General features: G+C 53.5%; 5 protein-coding genes across 5 annotated transcripts; 2 read left to right on the forward strand and 3 right to left on the reverse strand.

Annotated features, from left to right (window-relative positions):
- Window positions 1-1,072: 1,072 nt before the first annotated feature.
- Window positions 1,073-4,889, forward strand: PHYSODRAFT_342504 (hypothetical protein; the record flags this gene model as incomplete). The annotated part of the gene is made up of 10 exons (XM_009540988.1): window positions 1,073-1,164; window positions 1,511-1,619; window positions 1,849-1,917; window positions 1,989-2,111; window positions 2,163-2,357; window positions 3,868-4,083; window positions 4,177-4,251; window positions 4,402-4,516; window positions 4,559-4,626; window positions 4,725-4,889. The coding sequence occupies 10 exons, from the start codon at window positions 1,073-1,075 to the stop codon at window positions 4,887-4,889; spliced, it is 1,227 nt and encodes a 408-aa protein (XP_009539283.1).
- A 156-nt stretch (window positions 4,890-5,045) lies between these two features.
- Window positions 5,046-8,222, reverse strand: PHYSODRAFT_342505 (hypothetical protein; the record flags this gene model as incomplete). Its single annotated transcript, XM_009540989.1, has 7 exons — window positions 5,046-5,081; window positions 5,222-5,767; window positions 5,815-6,281; window positions 6,415-6,445; window positions 6,523-6,588; window positions 7,515-7,667; window positions 8,154-8,222. The coding sequence occupies 7 exons, from the start codon at window positions 8,220-8,222 to the stop codon at window positions 5,046-5,048; spliced, it is 1,368 nt and encodes a 455-aa protein (XP_009539284.1).
- Window positions 8,223-8,798: 576 nt separating this feature from the next.
- On the reverse strand, window positions 8,799-11,068 carry PHYSODRAFT_342506 (hypothetical protein; the record flags this gene model as incomplete). Its single annotated transcript, XM_009540990.1, has 9 exons — window positions 8,799-9,095; window positions 9,141-9,275; window positions 9,412-9,565; window positions 9,621-9,751; window positions 9,808-9,945; window positions 10,063-10,206; window positions 10,378-10,662; window positions 10,727-10,958; window positions 10,995-11,068. The coding sequence occupies 9 exons, from the start codon at window positions 11,066-11,068 to the stop codon at window positions 8,799-8,801; spliced, it is 1,590 nt and encodes a 529-aa protein (XP_009539285.1).
- A 388-nt stretch (window positions 11,069-11,456) lies between these two features.
- PHYSODRAFT_342507 (hypothetical protein) lies at window positions 11,457-13,202 on the forward strand (the record flags this gene model as incomplete). Its single annotated transcript, XM_009540991.1, has 3 exons — window positions 11,457-11,815; window positions 11,847-11,998; window positions 12,034-13,202. The coding sequence occupies 3 exons, from the start codon at window positions 11,457-11,459 to the stop codon at window positions 13,200-13,202; spliced, it is 1,680 nt and encodes a 559-aa protein (XP_009539286.1).
- Window positions 13,203-16,611: 3,409 nt separating this feature from the next.
- Window positions 16,612-20,000, reverse strand: PHYSODRAFT_348630 (hypothetical protein; the record flags this gene model as incomplete). The annotated part of the gene is made up of 7 exons (XM_009540992.1): window positions 16,612-16,868; window positions 17,154-17,700; window positions 17,735-17,975; window positions 18,179-18,861; window positions 18,928-18,996; window positions 19,144-19,755; window positions 19,827-20,000. 7 exons carry the CDS (start codon window positions 19,998-20,000, stop codon window positions 16,612-16,614), a joined length of 2,583 nt encoding a protein of 860 aa, XP_009539287.1.
- Between the last annotated feature and the right edge of the window lie 740 nt (window positions 20,001-20,740).

A 20,740-nucleotide genomic window follows, 5' to 3' on the forward strand; every position in this document is an offset into this window, starting at 1 on the left:
GTGTTACTTTGTATGTCATTCCTCTGAAGCCAGCAACTTTTAAATGAGGGGCATCTGGTTAGTGCTGGCCGTGAAGGGTGTCTCATTAAATAGTTTTCGAAGGGGTATCTCGTTAGGTTTCCCTAAGACCTCAATCTTACACAAAAAGCGGCACAAAGACTAAAAGGCGCAATACACGTCCACTCGGGGATACCAGCTGGCCACGAAAGGATTGCTAATGCGAGTGTTGCTAAAGCGCTGAGAAATAAACATTATTCTTGTTGTCCTGTTGCTACCCAATTGCCTACCATTATTCGTTTTCAAAAGTACAACTATTTTCAGCGTACTTTTGTGCGGAGATTAACCGAGACTTCCAGGGCTCGGCAACGGTGTAGTAGTGCACTGAAGGAAAATGTCAGGTTATCAAAATCGATCAGCAGAAGATTAGACAGCGGAGGACCGCAAAACTGAGCAAGCAATTGATGCAGCTTGCTATACAAAGCAGCTACGTCAAAGAACAGATAAAGCAAATCGAACAGACTATCAACACTGGCGGATAGCTCCAAGAAAGCACTTCAAACGATGTAAAACCCTCAAAATATCTCCCACATTCTGTCAGTGATCGCCAGGATATAGGGAAAATTCGGAAATTCCCGTATTGGTAGAGGTCTGCGCATGAAGCATGCGTATGAATTGTTGATACACAATCTCGATACACTCGCTTACTTCTAGCACTACAGGTCAACTAAATGACGTTTGACGACAAATTAAATGGTTTCTCAGTGTATCAGGCTGTTAAGCTTTCTTGTATGAAAAGGTTTCGATCGGCTCTGGGGGGGCATCGCGAAATTTTGTGTAGAGCTGCATGTTTATCGAAGGGAGCAAGCAGAGCTGGCGATGGGCGATAAACGGGTTTTCCTGATGCAGAAGGTATTTCAAGTGGCCACAAATCCAGGAGGCCTACCAACACTCGTGCTACAGGAATAGACGCGGAGGGCGGTTAGCGTATGCAGGCGACCCCTTGGCATATTTGGTTCGCGGTGACAGCGAACAGAAGCCCGGGCTGCACAAGGTCACTCGCAGATGGAGAAAGATGGCATCGGAACCCGGCCCGGACGACGGAGGAGGGCAATTTGGCTGCCCTCAGCATTTGATCCTAGTATCCAAGTTCCACGACGAGCTGGAGTTTCCTGACGCCCCTGCAACCATGCAAATTACGACAACGACAAGCAGAAGACCATATTACTCAGGACGAAGAACGACTTATGCATTTTGGTGCAAACTGGCTGAGGTGGCTATTAAAACTACGATCGCCACATCCAGCCACAATCCATCTAGCAGTACACTCACAAGCTCATCGGCAAAGGCAGCCACTACGACTACGAATGCGAGCTGTGACTTTCCTTCAACGCCTACACTATCAGCACCGGATTGTACTCTACGTGCAGCTTCGACGACTACGACTTCTAATCTGACGACTACGACATCAACGGCGACAAGCACGGGCACCGTCAACGGCCTTAAACTCAAGCTCGCTCGACTTCCACAACTACGGCTTGATCAGCGAGACCGGGCTTTACGTGCACTTCCGTTCCGTCGACGACTACGACTATAAATTCGACGGCGAGATGCGCTTGTGGGTACGGTCGTCTATTACGACGAACTACGCCGTCGGCGGCGGGCGGTACGATCTGCTCCACTTTCAACAACTACAACTCGGTTTCGATCGACTTCTACGACTCGGACATCAGCCGCGTATTGTACACGCCGCTTGTACACACCGCTCCGACTGCTTTCAACGGCTACCATCTTACTCTCGTCCACTACAACAACAATCTGAGCATCAGGCTGCACGCGCGGCTCTGCTAGCCTTTGGCGCTTAAGTATTTCGGGTCGTTCGGCTACTGCCACTGCAACTACGACCACGATATCATCGGCGTACCACTCCGTCCGCGTTAGACGGCTACAAACTCGGTGACTTCCGTCTCCTCCGACTACAATTTGACCAGCGGGTTGTGGGCACAATCCTGTTCGCGACCATGACTACGAATCCGGTGGCGAACCGCACGTGCAGTCTCGCCCGTCTACTACAACTTCGACTATCAGAGTTTGCCTCGGCGCCTGCGAATTCGGTCTCGCTCGACTTGTAAAACTACGACTCAAGCAGCAGGCTGTACGTGCAGTTCCGTCCGCTTTCGACAACCCCCAACTCGCTCTCGTTCGTCTACTACAACTTCGACTCGACCGGCGGGCTGTACGACAAAGAACACCTAGTCCATCGACTACTTGTACAACTAGACTATGAACTCAGCATCAAGTCATTCGTGCAGGCCGGTCGGGTCCCAATTCGGTCGAGTAAAGACCTTGATGAAGTCCTGGTGGGTGGGCCACGAGCTCAGCTAGGCGTGATGACGAAAGGTTCCTGCTGCCATTTGCGGTGGCGGCGGGTTTGACTCGGTGGGCGGGCCACGAGCTCGGCCGGGGAAAGATCTTGACGAAGTCCTGGTGGGCGGGCCACGAGCCCAGCTTGCTTTGTGGAAAGTGATGGTTGGCGTTGATATAAGGGAAGTTGCGGGGTGGCATCTGGGGCGCTTCATCCACCAGAACGCGATAATAATTTTGGGGCGTCTCGCTTACCTGGTTGATGAATTGGCGGACACGTTCGTGACTCGACGGTTCGTAAGGATCAAGACTGCTAGAGAAGAGCATGTTCATCCGCGGGGCCTCTGGAATCCTCAAGACCCAAGAAGCCGACTCTAAGCAAACGCCGGTTGCACTCCCAGGCATTGGTGGACATGTAGTTCATACTGGTAATGGCTCAATTTTATGGGGTTGCCACTCGGCACCTTGCTCCTCAAGCAAGGAACCTCATGACTTTGAACCATAACCAAAATGAAAAACATTTTCCCCCAATGCCTGTATGCATCATTGGAAAACAATATTTAGTGTCGCCCCAAATTAGCAGCGAGGGAGCGCAGTGAACGAGGTGCTCAGCTAGTATAGTAAGCTGTGATGGGTCAGCATGTCGAGCAATTAATAGTTACTGCAGTACATGGAGATCCAATAATAAGTTATTCCGTACAATAAATACAAAAATAATTTATATTATATTATTTTTACCGGGCCCTGTTTTCCAGATAGTAGGTGCCGATATTCTTGTTGAGCTGTGGGCATTAGTCGAGGTCGTTGTACACGCTCAATCGATGTCGTCCGCGTGATACTGGTTCGCGCGAGAATGCCATGTAGGTGGGGTTTCAATAGTACAAAGTACCAGATATCGGAGCCGGCGATCAGAATCAAGAGGGCGATGGCGAAGGTCGAACCCGCGTGGCATCGTTATCAGCACAGATCCCTCAGCAGCTTCAAGTAACCGATGCACACACCAACGCAGCGAGCCGCACATCCAGTAGACCATGCTTTTCATCGCGAGACGGAAATTCTTGAAACCTGTTGCAAAAATACTGAATGACCTGTTATCCCCAAATCTACTGAATTCCGGTTGCCATGGTCTGAATGCCTGTTGCGTTGGTTAGGTGAGATTGGGACAACAGGAATTCAGGGCTGAATAGCTGTTGGTACAGTAATTCAGATCAACACGTTGATGTCGTTGTACATGTAGCTGCGAGCTATCCGGATATTGCGTGCCGCTCGTGTAAGGGCACCATGACATGCTGGCAGCAGCATGATGCTGCGCGGTATCGGCCGGCAAGCGCACGTTCATGACCACCGGAGAGGTGGAGCCGGGCATGAAGTACATGCTGCAAATGGACCAGATCAACACGGGATTTGCGCTGCCATACCTACGACATCACCAACACGCAGGGGGGGGGGCTGCGCAAGCAGTGGTCATCATTGAGCTGCTTAACGAGGAGGTCACCTTGATTCAAGGTCGAGGTGATCCACCACGGACTGCGCGGATCAAGCCGCTCGGCTACTCCGAGACTATGGGCTTTGTGTATCCGGCCGACCGGGAAGTCGCTGACATATTTGGTAGACCTGAGCACCGACGAGCAGTACAAGTACGAGGGCAAGCTGCCGCGCAGCATGGCGCACTTCCCGCGGCGAGTGAGCGAGTTCGTCGACATCTTTTTCCCCGCACGTCCAGTGAGCACTGAGGGTGCCGCATCAACGTTAACGGACTAGCTGAGAGTCTCGTGTTCGGAAGCATGGTCTACTAGGTGTGCGGATTCACTGCAGTGGTATGTGCATCTGGTGCTCGATCCTACTGGTGCTGATGAATCTGATGATCGAGGCGTGGTTCTTCCTGACGAGGTAGTATCACACGATTTCTATATCGCCAACAGCATGCAGCATCGCCTTCTTGACCCTGATCTCTGGTCCTATTGGACGTCGCCATTACGGTGGCGCGGTTTACTGCGTTACTTGCCAGGGTCTGGCCCTACTGGGATGTCATTTGTGTAGCGCCCTCACACGCTAGTAGTGAACGAATATCGTGCTGACGAGTTCGACTTGCGCGTGTATGCCGGTATCAACTACTACATGCACGTCAACAAGAAGATGGACATCTACTATCTGTGTAGCAGGGATATTTGTTGAAAGTGACCGGGTTTGCATTAAGATGTTGGTCAAGACGACTCGGCCTACGCCACCATAGCAGCAACGTGCGAGGCGTTCCACACCCAAATGGTCTGAAGGACAGAATCCTCTTCAAAGATAGAAGTGACCGATCTGGCCATCCGAATGGGCAGATGTATATCCACTCAGACGCGACAACAATGCACTAGACAATCACGTTCCTCCTCCAGGACAGCAGCATCCTTAACAGCAAGAAAAACGACAAGCTGAACGAGTGCATCAACCTGCTCGGAATGAAGGACATGGCGGACCAGATCGTTGATGGCAGCTGGCAGTTGAAGCGGCTGAAGGCTGGCGAGGAGTTTGAGGGTTAGTCTTCTCGGACGAGCCGACCCTGCGTCTACCTTACCCATGTTCGTCGCAACCAGATTTCTTCGGTCGACTTGCGTCATTCCCAATGCACCACGCAATAGCTCGCAGCTACATGTACAATGACATCAACGTGTTGATCTGAATTACTGTACCAACAGCTATTCAGCCCTGAATTCCTGTTGTCCCAATCTCTCCTAACCAACGCAACAGGCATTCAGACCATGGCAACCGGAATTCAGTAGATTTGGGGATAACAGGTCATTCAGTATTTCTGCAACAGGTTTTAAGATTTTTCCAATGCGGGAAGTCTGTGGGATGATAGGTGCCAGCTGACTTGGCTGCACATGGACAGATCTTGAGCGCGGATGGGATCGTGCCATGCCGGCGAAGTAGTCCTTGGACTTGATGACTTGGTGATGACCATGATCACGCTGCCCATGACGGGCAGCTGCGAGACGCCGCCGTTCGGGCCCAGCGGCAGCATCGTGCCCACCACCTCCACCTTGGGGAACGGCTTGCTCACGTTGGTTTGTGTCTTGCGCGCCACCAGCGCCAGCTCGGGGCCCAGGTGCTTGCCCTGCAGGCCGGCGTAGAACATGCGCTTGGGCGCGGGGCTGTTGCTCGCGTCGCCCAGCGCGTAGATGTTGGAGTACTGCGCGCTGTCCAGCTGCAGCTTGCTGTTGACCTTGATGAAGCCCTCGGGCGTGACCAGACTGGCGTCAAGCTTCTGAATGAGCTCGCTCGTGGGGCGAAAGCCGCCGCATAGCAGCTGGATGTCAGATTCGATCTCCGTGCCCTTGTCCGTGCGCAGCGTGCGCTTCTCGAAGGAGTTTACGTTGAGGCGCTCCGTCAGGCGCTCGCCCAGCACCACCTTGACGCCCTACGCTTGAGGTACGTGGACATCTTGGTGCCGAACTTGTCGCGCACGTCGTAGCTCGCGACCAGCTTGTCCTTGCCCTCGAGGATGGTCACGGTCTTGCTCGGGTACTTGGCCTTGATCTCGCCGGCCACCTCGACGCCCACGGCGCCGCCGCCCACGATGAGCGCGCTGCTGGCGGCCTTGACCTGCTCGCGCATCTTGGCCAGCTTGGCCTCCGTGGTTGAGGGCTTGAAGTTGTTGGCCGACTGCTTGATGGGCACCGTGTACGTGCTGCCCGTGGCCACCACCAGGTAGTCGTAGCTCAGGCTCTTGCCCGCCAGCAGGTCGCCGTCCTCGTGGATGGGCGCGTACTCGACCTCGTTGGCGCCGGACACGATGCGCGCCACGACGGCCCGCTGGATCTTGACGAAGGCTTTGGCCGACGGCGGGATGACGCTGCCGTACTGCGCGACGAGCTTCTTGGTGTAGCCGGCGTCCACGACGGCGCGCGGCGTGCCCACGGCATGGTAGTATTCTCAGAATTCACGGCACGGAGCATCGGTTGCAGGCTGCAACAACTTGCAGCGCGGGCCCTCGCCAGTCCGGCGCCCCAGAGCAAAGACTTTCGTAGACAACGCTTACCAGGTAGACATTTATTACATCATTACGTTCTGCATTATCGGGCACGGTCCAGAAGTTCTGCACAATGACATAAATCGTGACTTTTTAGCAGCAATTCAAGCCCAGCACTGTAGTGCAATTGCAGCGCGTCGTACCTCGGCCAGCACCGCCAGGTTGGTGCCCTTGATGATGGCGCCAGAGTCGATGACCAGGTACAGTGCCTTGGTAGAATCCATATGGGGTCTAATACCGAATTGAACTGGATCAGGGATCCGAATATATCGCCGTAATTTACCGATAGTTTCGGATCAAATAGGCTGATCCAAAAAATACTCATCACAAAGTCACACTAATTATATATTTTGCTTGGACCAAAATATTTTGGTCCAGACTACCGGATACTTAAGAGCAAGTATAATACACGCCTGACTTCCATGATGTTGCAAGTGCCTACGAACTGCTCAATACAGACGAGGGCGAGCGGATGCGAGCGCGAGGCTCACTCAAGGCATTCACCGATCATCAACACCCGCCGATTAGGCGGGGGCGTGTCTGTGCGAGCGAGCGGACGCGAGCGCTGCAACCCGATTTTTTTTTTCTAGACACCGCGCCTGGCCGAGTCGAGTAAGGCACGAGGGGGTGGGGCAGGCCGCGAAGCGGCGCTCCCCGAGCGAAGCGAGAGAGGGGCGGGCCCCGCCCAGAGCCCCGATCTCAACCCAATTGAGAACGTGTGGGCGATCATGAAGCGGGAGCTGAATCGCCAGCCAGCAACCTCTATTGAGGTCCTTGAGATATGGACGAGTATCGACGACGATGTCATTCGCAAGTGCGTGCTTTCCATGCCGGCTCGCCTGGACGCTGTCATCGCGCTCACACGAAGTACTGATTTGTGACTTGATTTTTGTATGGGAACGAGGTGGGCGGTGATTTTTTATCACCGTGTTTTGTAATTTTTGCCAGATTTTTCCTGATAAAAATACAGCAATGTTACGTTTTTCCTATTCATTGACCTTCACTTGTAGTTTATCCTTTTGCGGTTCCGCTCGTGTTTCTCCGGCAGGAAAATATGATCTAGTTCGTGAACAGTTGCCAAATATATTAGCTGTATACTATGTGGGCGGTGACTTTCTGGAGCCGCTGTACAGACGCGCGTGGTACACGTCTGCGCGATGTCCCGAGTGCCGACTGCCGTTGTGATGGACTGCCACGCCTGCGTGACGCTGGAGCATTGGCCGCCTCCGAACTGCTCCAGCGCCAGCAGGAACCGCTGCTGCTCGTCCGAAGCCCACGGAGACTCATCCTGTTGGTTGGTGAGAGGTGCTGAAAGTCGTGTACTTGCTGTCTGCAGTCTTGTAAGCGTAGCAGAGTTGATCTCAGCACGAAGGTGCGGGCAGAAGACGAACGGAAGGTAGGAGACTGAGGTTGCCTTGGCAGAATGCCGTGGCGGGAACAACCAAGGCGGCGGAGCTGGTTGTGCTCCTGCTGAAGAATGCGGAAGTGAGTGCCGAGTGCGCAGCAGCTCGGCGCCGCCACCTTGGGACCCTTGCTCGTGTTGAAGGAGTTTCCTAACCGACCTATGCTTTGCTATGCTGGTAGGTGCTGTTGCTGCTGCTGAAGCTGCTAATGTGCTGCACCTGTCAGTTGCTAACTACTGCCGCGCGGGGCAACGAGAGGTAGTGACCTCCCACAGTCGCAGCGGTTTCTGTGCTGGCGAGCTTCGCCTGCGACCGCGTGCCGTCTTTCCGCGCTGCGGAGCACTGCTTGGTGGCGCTGGTACCGCTGGTACCTCACAGTTGGAGACGACGCTGAACGAGCTGAAGGTGGGCGTCGACCCCGAAGTCCGCTTCTTGCCCATCGGAGCGAGTCGAGGAGAGGAATCAAAAGAGCGGCGCGGGTGACGACTGCAGAAGAGTGGAGAACAGTCGAAGTCGAGTCGAGCCGCCACCCACCACGCGCAAAAGGCAACAAGACAGAAACTGCCGAGCTCAAACGGAATAACGGACGCCAACGGACGGGTTTCCAGCGAGAAGAAACGGATGAACCGCACTCAGTTGACAAGTGGATATGCCGGGATGAAATTTTGAGAGCTCAGTCCGCGGCGCATAACGCAGTTCATTATCATCAATAATCTAAGTCTTAATCCGTGCGTCCTTCGACGTCGCTCAGATCACGTCCGCAATGACGGCAGAAGTGATCTGTCGACAAAACATCCCCATTACAGCTTCCATATGACCGCTTCGTTACCACCGCAGCTGCGTGTGAAGATGTGGGCTCGCTGCAATTACCGCAAAAGGTGAACTCAACCGGCATACACGCTGTACAGTACGAACATACCCACATGGTAGCAGTCTCAACTACGATAGACGCTTCTTGGTTGCCAACATTGATCATATCCACGTTTAAGCCTTCCGGGCATTGTCGGTGCTCGATCTCAGTCCGCAAACATCATCAGCGTGTCGATCGCATCCGCTAGGGACATGCGCGTCTCCCAGTCTGGATCGAGGAGCCGCTCCACGAAAGTCCACTCCTTATCGGACATGCCGACCACGCGGGGGTACACCTCATTATTCAATTTCCTCTCCATCACCGTTTCGGCTTCCAATTCGTACGGCGGATGTCCCAGGAAAGCCTCAACGATGCACATGCCGAACGAGTTCACGTCATGTGCGAACCGTGGATTGAACACCGAGTTCGGACTTTCATCCACTGGTAATAAACACTCAGGCGCCTACCACCGAATAGCGTCTGTCTGGGGTTTGGCACTTAGCCCCACCGACTGAGCCCTGATGATCGAAAAGCCGAAGTCGCACAGCTTGGCTCTCCTGTCGGCTCCAATCACGATGTTGCTGCACTTGAGGTCGCCGTGCACTACCTTTTGCGAGTGGAGGTAGAACAGCCCAAGCGCAGCCTCGTGGAAAACGCAACTCGCTCTTGTCCTTCCCAAAGTAGTTGGCGAAGTACACGATGAACGCTGGCTTGCTCAGGTGGCAGGCTCCGAATAGACGGACGACGTGTAGATTGTTCAGCTTGTATCAGACCTCCACCTCCGTGTAGAACGAGTCGCTCGCCTTCTCGTCCTGGTCCTCCGCTAAGAGGCACTTGATCACCACGTTCGTCCCCTTCCCCCATGTGCCGTGGTGGACGGAGCCGTAGGAGCCCAAGTCGAAGCATTCTTGAAGATCAAAATCCACATCGTCGCTGGGATAAACCACGAGAGAACCACCGGCACCTTTGCCTTGGACAGAGACATCACTTGTTGAAAGTCTTGGCCAGCAGCCCCACTTCGGGTCCAGCTTCACCATGAGTGCACCGCAGCACCACCACAAGCTGAGCAATTCCCTCTTTGATCTTGTTCCCCGTTCTGTGGATCTCCTCCTTCATCGCCTGGTTGTTGGCCAGGATGTCTCTCCTGAATGGCGAGCTTCTTGTCCTCCTCCCACGTGCTTCCACTTGGACATCTCCGCGACGTGGGTCAAGTTTAGTAGCTTGAAGAGATCGTCCATGCGCAAGAGGAACTCCAGGATCCCCTCCACGACCTTGCGATTGCTCGTGAGTCTCCGTATGAACCCCTTGTTGGCCTGCTTACATGTACCAGACTGTAGCGAAATCCAAGCACCAAACGTGCCCAGGTCCATCTCCGAACTTATTTCTGAAAAATCAGCACGCGAATGGGTACCGCCTCGGGGTATCCGCACCACGTCAGCCGTGTCAACATGAATCACGATCAATAGCTTCGGTCTTGATGCGCTGTGTCTCGTGCAAGCTGCTTCTTGCAGCATATTCTCACGCGAATGCTGGATCTGCGTCCAGGCGATAGCCGCAGTGCCGGCGAAAGCGGTCTGTCAAGGGCATGTTTTCGCAACTTGGACACGCGTTCTTCTGATGTTAGGCTGCACTTCCCTGCCTCGCCATTGCTGTGCCGCAATCGCCGCAGAAGGCGAACTTTGACGGGCATCCTCGCCTCACAATACGCTTGCTACCGATAGCTCTCTCCCTCTGTCTGCAAACACCTTGAGCCCGTCAATCGCGTCCTGCAGCGAGAGACGCTTCCTCCAGTCCGGCTGCACCATGCGCTCCACCAGCGCCCACTCGTCGTCCTGCATGTTGCCTGGACGCGGGTACGGCTCGAGTTCAAACAGCCTCGTCATGATCTCGTCGTCGTCCAGGAGTCCGTACGGCGCCTCGCCCTGGAAAGCCTCCACGATGCACATGCCGAGCGAGTAGACGTCCGAGGCGAAGCGCGGGTTGAACTGCGGGTTGGCCTCCTCATTGGGCGGCACCAGACACTCGGGCGCCTTCCAGCGGATGGCCTAGGTCTGTGACTTGGCGCTGAGCCCCACCGACTGGCTGCGCACGTACGAGAAGCCAAAGTCGCATGGCCTTGTAGTCGTTGCCCACGAGGAGGTTGGTGCACTTGAGGTCGCCGTGCACCACCTTCTCCGCGTGCAGGTAGCCGAGCCCCAGCGCTGCGCGCCCCGCGTCTTCCTCCAGGAAGTCGCTGAAGCTGCCGTGCGTGGCGTCGTCGCACATGAAGAAGGCGGGCGAGCTCACGTGGCACGCGCCGTAGAGCTTGAGCTCTTCAGACGTCCACCTCGGCGTCGTCTACTAGCAGGCACTTGACCACGACCTTGGTGCTGCTGCCGCGCCCTTGGTCCACGAGCCGCGGTGCACGGAGCCGTACGGCGTTGGATTCCTTGGCATATTCCAGAAAGGATCGTTGCGGAGGATGATAAAAACTATAAAATGCTTTGCTTAAAGTGTACTAAGACCTAACAAACTGCACACACGACACGCTTTTAATGCTCTTACATATCACCCGATCTTGATGAAGATTTCTAGCCTTACGAACTGCGACCTCCCCCGGGACGCTTGTCGCCCGGGTAAGCTAGTATGTTGTTTGACATATTATGTGCCACAAGCACACAGTACCGGTAAGTGCTCGTGGCAGCAATGGCGCCGAAGTACTTTCGTGCACTTTCGAGCACTGCACGAAACAGCCCTACAGTAGCGCCAACGCTTTCGTCGAGATCTTGCGAATCCGCTCCTGCCTCATTCGTGAAGTTGCCGCCTCGAACTCACAGCTCAAGTGATGTGGCTGCTGCACCGTCTCGGACTCGCGGCGGCGGCGACCGTCACCCTGCTCTCTTCCCCTGCAGCGGCCGCCGAGCCTCGCTGCTTCCCTGCTGATTTCCTCTTCGGGTCGGCCACCGCGTCGTACCAGGTGGAGGGCGCGTGGAACGAGGACGGCCGCACTCCGAGCATTTGGGACGACTTTTGTCGTGAACAGCCTGGCTTCGAGTGCGCCAACGTCGACGACTTCTACCACCGCTATGCGGACGACATCAAGCTCATGGGGGAGACGGGACTCCAGTCCTTCCGCTTCTCCGTCTCGTGGTCGCGCATAATGAACTGGGACCCGGAAGCGCGACGCATGCGCCCACGCCCCCGGTCTCGTCTTCTACCAAGCGTTGCTTGACAGGTTGGTTGAGAGCGGCATCTCGCCGATTTTTACCATTTACCACTGGGACCTGCCCACGAAGCTGCACAACAAGCTCACCCCTCAGGGATGGCTCAACCCGGAGATCATCGACCACTTCGTGGAGTACTCGACGCAGCTGTACAACGAATTCGGTGACAAGGTCGACTTCTGGACCACCTTCAACGAGCCACTTCCTTCGTCGTGTACGGCTACAACACGGGTCTGCACCCGCCAGGATTCCACGACTCGCCCACGCTGGTTTACGAGGTGGCGCACAGTGTGCTCCTGTCACACGCGTACTCCGTGCAACGGTTCAGGGAGCTCAATCGAGTGGTGTTGTCCAGCCGAAAGCGCATGGGTATCGTACTCAATGCCAATCAGTTCCACCCTCTTCGGGAGAACAACAATGAAGATGCAGAAGCTGCGGAGCGCGCGATGAACTTCGAGTTTGGCTGGTGGCTGCTGCCCCTCACCTCCGGCGACTACCCGCCCGTCATGCGCGAGCGAGTCGGTGAGCGTTTGCCTCGCTTCACGGCCGAGCAGACCGCTCTAGTCAAGGTCTCGTACGACGTGCTGATGTTAAACCACTATTTCGCTCGCTCCGTTACTTCCTGCGACTCGGAGGTGTCCAACACGCCGTGCTCTTCGCTCCACGTCGGCTTCGGACAGGACAAGGGTGTCGACGACACGCACATAGAACCAGGCTCCCGTCCAGGACTGCAGGACAGCCAAGGCAACAACTACTGCAAGTCGTACACGGCCTACCCTCCCGGGTACTTGGACACGATCAAGTGGATGCATGCGAAGGACCCCTCGGCGGAGATCTTGCTAACGGAGAACGGCTGGTGCGGCAACGATGAAGTGGAGAACTTGGACCAGCTGTGGTTCTTCCAGTCGTACATTGAGCAAGTCTGCAAGGCCGTGGTGGAGGAGAAGATCCCCGTCATCAGCTACACTGCCTGGAGCTTCCTGGACAACTACGAGTGGGGGTCGTACGGTCCTCGCTTCGGGCTCTACTACGTCAACTTTACGGCACAGACTGGATCCGTGGAAGGTTACAGGCCCAAGCCGACGGACTTGCAGCGTATCGCGCTTCCGTCCGCCAAGTGGTTCAGCAAGCTGGCGTCTACAGGCTGTCTGGACGAATTGACCGAGACCGATGCGGTTGCTGCCATTGCCATGCGAGCTGCGGTGAGGCAGGGGTCCCCGGTTATTGCTGCAACGAGAACCGCTACGAGCGGACTGCTGTCGACGGGCATGATGAGCGTATTCGCGGCAGTCGGCACTGCCATGCTCGTCGCGACGTGGCGTCGTCGTCAGGGATACGTGGCCATCCCGCGCTTCTCCGTCAACTAAATCCACGACTGGCTGGTCCTGCACTAAGCTGGCGGGTGACGTCAACCAAATCAACGTCTTGTTTGACTTTTCTGCATTGTATTTGATTATCTATGGACTTCGCAGTGGCGAATGGTGGCTTTCAAGCCGCGCAAGTGAGGCAGGCACCTGGAGAAGTACGGTACAGGCCGAAACTGAGATGACTACACGGGTTTTCCTTACCCTCGCGCGGAAAACGAAGCCATTGCAGGGATTTCGGCGTTGAACAACAAGAAGACAGCTCAATAATAATGTTAACTTCCTCCTGCTTTGCTCCTGATTGATGTCGTTTCGTTTCGTTTCGCAGTGAGGAACATTGATGTCACTTAACTGAAACTCCTGATTGATGTCGAAGAACACGACCGCGCTTCTGCCGGTCTGGGGATGCCATCACTCCATCAAGTTGAAGTTGTGTATGGATGAATATCGTGGTCTTTCCGACTGATAAGTGAGCAGGATTGTTTCAGGCTGGTCATCATCTGAATTACAGCCTATCATATGGCCTGGAGTCGCTATTTCAGCCAATGACATCGGTGTAGACAAATGTTGTTTACATTCGCCAAAGGATGACACTATCTAAGAATTAATGGCAATGACGTAATTGTCCGATCACGCTTCGCCGGTGTGCAGACCCCATAGCGTCATTCTTTTGCTGCCGCACGACTTCGTGTTTTACCAGTACTGGCAAACCGCTTCTTTTGATGGCCCGACATTGTTGGGGCAGGTTCAAGTACATGGGAGTTCCTCTTAATATCTCACGGTAACAGTGGCTTAAATTTGTGATCGTGTTCTACGTCGTACAACTCGCTGTAAGTGCTAGCCGTATAGCACTTGACTACGTTGTTGATGCCAAACTACACCACTAACGACTCCTAACTCTACTGATTCCTCGTACTGGATGAGGTAAAGTTCGGACTCCAGATCAAGGGTGCCCCTAGAACATTTTTTCGGATTCACAGCAATATGGCGCGTAGATAAATGTGGTTGCGGCCCAAGCTCAGTAACAGCCGCTACGCCTGCCTTGCCTCCATCCATGATGAGCGGGCAGTTGAATACCATTTGTCGAGATTTACCAGATACGATAGTGCCATCATTTAGCAAAAAACCGTCGAGGGAGCGCTCTCCTCCTTCTTCTACGACCACAATGCATTTTTCTTCTTGTCGTTGTTCCTAGTTACTTGAAGTATTTCTCAAAGAGAACTGCGAATCTCCGGGCCTCATGGCCCAGGTCCCCTAATATTGTAAGACATGTAAGATATTGTAATACTTCATTACTGTGGCCAACACCCCTCATATTAGGAGATGTTTTGCTAATACGCCCCCAGACGTTTCGCTTAAGTATATATCGTGCAGCACGATACACAATCACTACCAAAACTTCTTCGATAAAATATTTGTTTTGAAACAGAATTTCTGGAATGGGCTATGTTTGAGGACAACACACTAATCAGCTCACTTTCACGGAATGGGGTATGATAAAACGGAGAGTAGAAATTTTGAGCAGTATTTTAAGAAACATCTAAAATGCCTATCTATAGTATAAAACGCCTATCAATATCAGCTGATATGTTAAATCAACTAATTACGTATATGACAGAAAAAAACATACACACCAAAAGCCAGTAAGCTTTCATCTGCCTTAACTATTAACTAATATTTGTAAAAATTGTTTTGGCGACTTAGGTATTTTTAAACGGAAAAGATAGCGCCCATGTTTTCGGTTGGAGGGGGTGAAATTGACTCAAATCTATCGGGAGCGTCTGAGCAAAATGGACACCAGTGGCATTTGAGATGCACGAAGAGCCTGCAAACTTCACCCCAGTGCTGTGGCTGGCCATGGTATTCCCTGCTCAACGCTGGGTTGGTCTTCAGAGGGTTCTTAGCGCCCTATCCCGTTTAGAAAACATGGGCCGTATCAACAGCCTTCAGTATGTTGACTACCCTAACCCGTTTAGAAAACATGGGCTGTATCAACAGCCATTTTCAAAAAGACTTACTAAGGTCTCTTCACCAGAACTTGAAGCGTGTCAAAAGTCAACTTTCCAGGATACCGGTTAGAGGATTGTCAAAATACCGGTTAGCGACTCGTTGCCACTTTAATGTCCGGTCCGCTCCCCCTGGGAGTGCGTTAAGGGGGCAATGTTGCCACAAAAGTCTCTCTATCAGGGAAGCATTCCACATCTTCCCGGCAATCAGAGCGATGCCGTGCGGTGGAGACGACGGCTACGGCGCCTGGAGGAAGGGGATTCGGCGCTAGCGACCACTTTCTACATGTACCAAGGAACGCTCAGGTCGTGACTCCACCAAGCAGAGGTTGGAAAAAATATTTCAATTCAATAAATAATTGGGTTTTGCAATAAAAATCTTTATTATTGGACATCCCAGCTACCAATACAATATGATATTGACCCAATTATTGACAATAAATATGAAAAAAGTGCGGTTCTGCGGCCCACCACAAATCTACGTTTGATGGCATCACATGGCACCACCGATGACATCAACAATGGGGTCCTCCACACTACACTAGCGTCGATACAATTACCGGTCAGGAGCAGACTCGTAGAGAAGCCCAGCCGCCATTCTCGGGCGGCCTAGCGTCTCATTTCAACATTGCATTCTCCAAGCAACAATGGTCTCCAACAAGCTAGCGTCGGTGCGCCAAGTGCCCCTACGAATGCTGTTGTGAGCGACTTAACTTCGTCAGAGAGTGACAGCTCCGACATTGAAGGGCGAAATGTATACACCCTTGAGTTTATTTATGCAAAAAAGACTGATCTGGATGGCAACGACTACTACTTTGTGATCTGGGTTGGATACCCCCGTCCTACTTGGCAGCCAGCGTCAGATTTACCACAAGATGCCATTGCGCGTTTTGAAGAGGAGGAGCTCGGCGTGTTTTGGCCTGTGGATCGCAGAGATTTTATCGAGATAGGCGTGCCTACGGGAAGTAGTGGTAGAAGAGCGAGAGTTAGAAGAACATGAAGAAATAACTAACAATACAATATAAATTACGGCGATATTTACTATTGCTTGCCGCTATATTGAAATCTTTATTATGAGTCATGCTGCTGGCAATACAATTTTTTATGGTATTGGCGGACCTCTGCCACCAAGTGCCGTCTCCGGGGACGCGAAGCAGGACAAGCAACGCCCAAGCCACACGACGCTGGAAGAAGCGTCACGTCGTGCTAAGCCAAGATACCGCGCTTCTTTCTCGCGCGACGGCTGAAAACCGGGATCTGACCACGATTCCAAGGTGGACGCGAACCGGAGCTGTTGAGCGGCTGAGGTCGGTGTGACAAGGTGCAGGAGGGCGGGGCGAGCTCGGCGAGGTATCTAGGCAGCGGCAACCGGCAGGTTTCGGCTCCGTTCGTGGTAGTTCTGGGATCTACGCAGTGGACGTGGACGCAAGGCTTTTTGAGCAGATCGACTTTGTGGGAGAAGAGATCGGCTCAATTTGCTCGCTGTTTTGAGTCGAAGACATGCAGGCAAAGTCATCGCTGCTGGCGGGGCGTGCTGGGGCGTCCTGGTTGACGAGATACATCATCGTGGCCGAGCTCGTCGTGGTGTCGCCTTCTTTGAACCAGTATGTGGCAGCAGCGCGATGAAGCGGGTTCCCGTGCTCGAAGATGGCTCGGAAAGAGGCTACGCAAGTGAGGCAAGTGCAGGATCGAGGCAGACGCACGCGAGACTGCTGGTTTGATGGTGGTGGGCTTCGTGGTGACAAGAGTCGACGGCATTGTTGCAAACTATTGCACGTGCATGCGGTCAGTCTCATCCGGAGTTTCGTCGCAGCTGGGAGGGTGCTGTGCGCTGCCAAGTCATGCAACAGAGATGCCGGGAGGGGCAGAGCGAGTTGGAGATGGATGTCGTTTTTAGGATCGTGTGAATCCTTGTCCGAGCGCCGATTTGCTGCGCGCTCTCCTCTACCGGCTCGATGGTCATCGGTCCGTTGAGGGAGGCCCGAGTTCTTGCGCAAACGCCACACGAGCTTCTTCATCTCTGCGCATTCAATGATCCTGGAGACGCTGAGCCATTGCGTGGCCACCGCGTTGACCGACAGACTGTTCATGAGCTCGTTGCTGTCGCTGCGGAAGTCGTAGAAGCCGCGCGCGTAGCACTCGACGAGCTCGGGTGTCTTCTTGCGGAACAGGCAGCACAGCGACATGTTGGCGCGCTCGACGCCGAACTTGTCGAAGCTCGGGATCTGCGAGAACGCCACCGAGTGCGAGATGCTGAAGCCGACCTGCTCACCCTTGCTGCTCGTGGCGAAGCCTGTGGCTTCCACGCACACAAAGTCGCGCGCGTTGTTGTGCAGCCGCCACTTGACGCCGACGTGTCGGAACGGCTGCTCCTCGCTCGGAGCCACGACGGACTGCACCACTTTGCTCTCGAGCACGCTATCCTGCAGACACTTGGACGTGAGCTTCAGCTGCTCGTCGGTCGCGGCCGCCGCCACGAACATGACGTCCTCCAGCTTGCCCACGACCGAGCCGAGCAGCAGCAGCGACGGGATGCAGGGCAACGTGGGCGGCCGCCGCCACGAACATGACGTCCTCCAGCTTGCCCACGACCGAGCCGAGCAGCAGCAGCGACGGGATGCAGGGCAACGTGGGGCCGGTCGCAGAGTGCGTCGCCGACCGCTCCTTGTACACTCGGATGCCGTCCTTGTGAGGCAGCTCCTTCCGTTGGCGGGCGTCCGCGTGGCCGTCCGCCGTCACCCGCAGCGCATTGTTGCTCTCGGCCTTGTCGCTTTAGGGAAGTGTGGCGCTTTACGGGAAGTGTGGCAGGCAGTGGGTTCAAGTTGCCGATGGCAATTGGTGGTGTGCTGTACTAGCACCTGAAAAATCCAAGGATAAATTTCGACATTGTTTCTGAACCTTCGATCGACTTGATACTCATCCTTCAAGCTACGATGCTGCGCCCAAATTTTCCCTGTCACCGAATGACCGTACTGCCTGGTAAGTCGGTCTTCATGCCTGCTAAATAACTCGGCAAACGCGCCATGAGTGATGAGAGCAATCTCTTTAGGAGTCGTCATGGCGTATACTGTGTCCTCGACGGACAACGTAATGCCCAGAACTCCGTCAATAAATTCTTGTACAGCGTCACGAACTACAAGAACCAAGTCAAACTGGCTCGGGACATCAAGCATCTCGTAGAGTCCACCTGAGAACGCTGACGCCTTACATATCTCGAACTCAGTCTTCACGTCACTTATGCATGGCTTTCCGTCGGGGCCGTTCTCCTCAAATCGGTTCTGAAGCGTTGTCGCGAGCTTTTTGAGGGCCGCGTACTGCTCAGATACCGTGACGTGTTTGTACTGCAGTTGCTCAAAGCATAACTTGGCTGAGCGCGCGAGATCCGTGACCACAGCCAAAACGATCCACCACAACCTGCTCGAAAGCGAGCGATGCTTGTCATTTTGCAGCGCAACCAAGGCGTTGCGGTTGAGTGTCAAGAACTTGCAGGACTCATAGATGGAATCCCAGCGGGTTTCAGCATAGTGAGGACAACTCCCGACTCGTTGTTTGACAGACTCGTGCGTATGCGTGAAAGAAATCTTCGAGCCTAGGGTCGAGCGAAAGTCAACATAGCTGTCAAAAACCATCAGCAATTGGTTCATGATCAGGTTTAGCTGATGGCTGCCGCACCAGTTAGTGACAATGCCTGTCCCTCCGACGGCTCTGCAGGCGTCCTTCACATTCTTGGAAAACCCATTGTTACAACCCAGCATGTTGGCCGCGCCGTCGGAAGATATCCCAATAAGCTTCTGTAGCGCAGCATCGCCGCCGAGGGCTTTGAGAAAAGTCAGGACAAGCGCAGCGTAGTTTTTCCCGGTGTGCGATAGAGTTCCGGTGGGAATAGCGAGAAAGTGGAAGTTGTGTAGAGCGCCATCTAATCCAAACGAGAGACGTACGTCGAGGTAGCCTCGATCTTGGTGTGTAGCTCCATCAACGATGATCGAAAAGCCCCATACGTGCTTAAAAATCTCTGCAAAAGCGGTGAGATTGATGACCGTCAATAGCCGAACCGAATCGCGAACCACCTTCTCAGATGGCTTCCCGAGCTTCATATTCATCAATCGCACGCCAAACACGACAAACAGCTCCGAGGTGCTGCGGTAGCTTACAGAGTTCGAGATACACTCCACGATGACTTCAAATTGGTCGCGATCTGCAACTTGAACGATGCAATCTCCGTTGTCACACTCGATGAATTGCGGGTCCAGACTTGTGTGTCCATCGTCAAAATACAAGCACTTCAGCAAAGCCATCACACCCGCTGGCACCCGCACTTCAAAAGAAGGTTGGGTCAGATACGAGGAAATGGGCATTTCCTTAATGAAGTACTTTGCGCGCACTTTTTCATCTTTAGGGAGCGCGTTGTACTCCTTCCAGCGCTTAGGATGTTGCGTCTTCAAGTGCGACTTGAGGTTATCAATCCTAAAAGAGGTGAAAACACCAGGCATCTTCGTCTTCTTACGTCGCTTCTTCGGTGAAGCCAAAATACCCGCAATCTGAGCCGCATTCTGGGAGCACTTGCAGGCTTGGCTTCCTCTCGTCCGAACCGGGCACAAAACTTGCAAATGGCATCCATTACGATACCTGCGTCACTCTTGCTCCCAGGTTTTATTCCCAGAAGCATCTCGTAGATCGGCTGCCACGCATCGCGAGGGTCTTGACGTGTCTGCTTCTGCGTCGCTTCGGTTAGAACGGTGTTGATATCTCGCGCTCGCCGGTCTAGACTGCCTTCATCTGAACTAGCCCTCGGCATGGCGTAGAAAATGTCTGCTATGCTAACGTCCAATGAAGGATATTCGCACGTTGGGCTGCGTTCGTGTCACGTGGGCTTCTCGGCTGGCTTGCGAATGGACAGCAGCTAGTCTTCCCCGGTGGTTTCATAATGGCAATGGATCGCTATAATTGGTATGTAGCCATCCTGTTAGTACAGGACGCTGGCAGAACCTTAATTCAGGAAGTGCGCCCAACTTATGTCCATCCTTCCTAGTTTGACGATGCGGAATTATTAGAAGGGGGTACTTTTAAAGGGAGTGAGACACAATGGAATCCGTAGTGCCCCGTAGTACGGACAGCGTAAGAAGTCTATTTACAGAATAAATTGAACAACAATCGCTCATAATGGTAATCGGTTTACAAACTTTAATACTATAATATGAAACATTTGGACATTTAGCGAAAAAACCAGAATCAAACTCAGTTTTTCAGAAAAGGTTTGGGGGTGGGGTTTTACAGTGCGCCAAAATGATAGGACCACCTTGGAAAGTTCTCATAACTCGGTCAATATTGATTATTTTAAGGTGCGGTTTCGAGGCTAGTTACACAACACGCTGGGAAAGATCAGGTATGCGCTAACACTCGCGTTTTTGCACTCTATGCGATAGCTCACATACAAAAAACTGTTTCTGCCAAGTCGACACAAATTAGGACCACCCCCATTCCAATACAAGATCCTATATAAAGGGAAAGCCTGTACAAAGCGATATGACTGGGGAT

Source organism: Phytophthora sojae (genome assembly GCF_000149755.1).
Source record: "Phytophthora sojae unplaced genomic scaffold PHYSOscaffold_17, whole genome shotgun sequence".
NCBI lineage: Eukaryota > Oomycota > Peronosporomycetes > Peronosporales > Peronosporaceae > Phytophthora > Phytophthora sojae.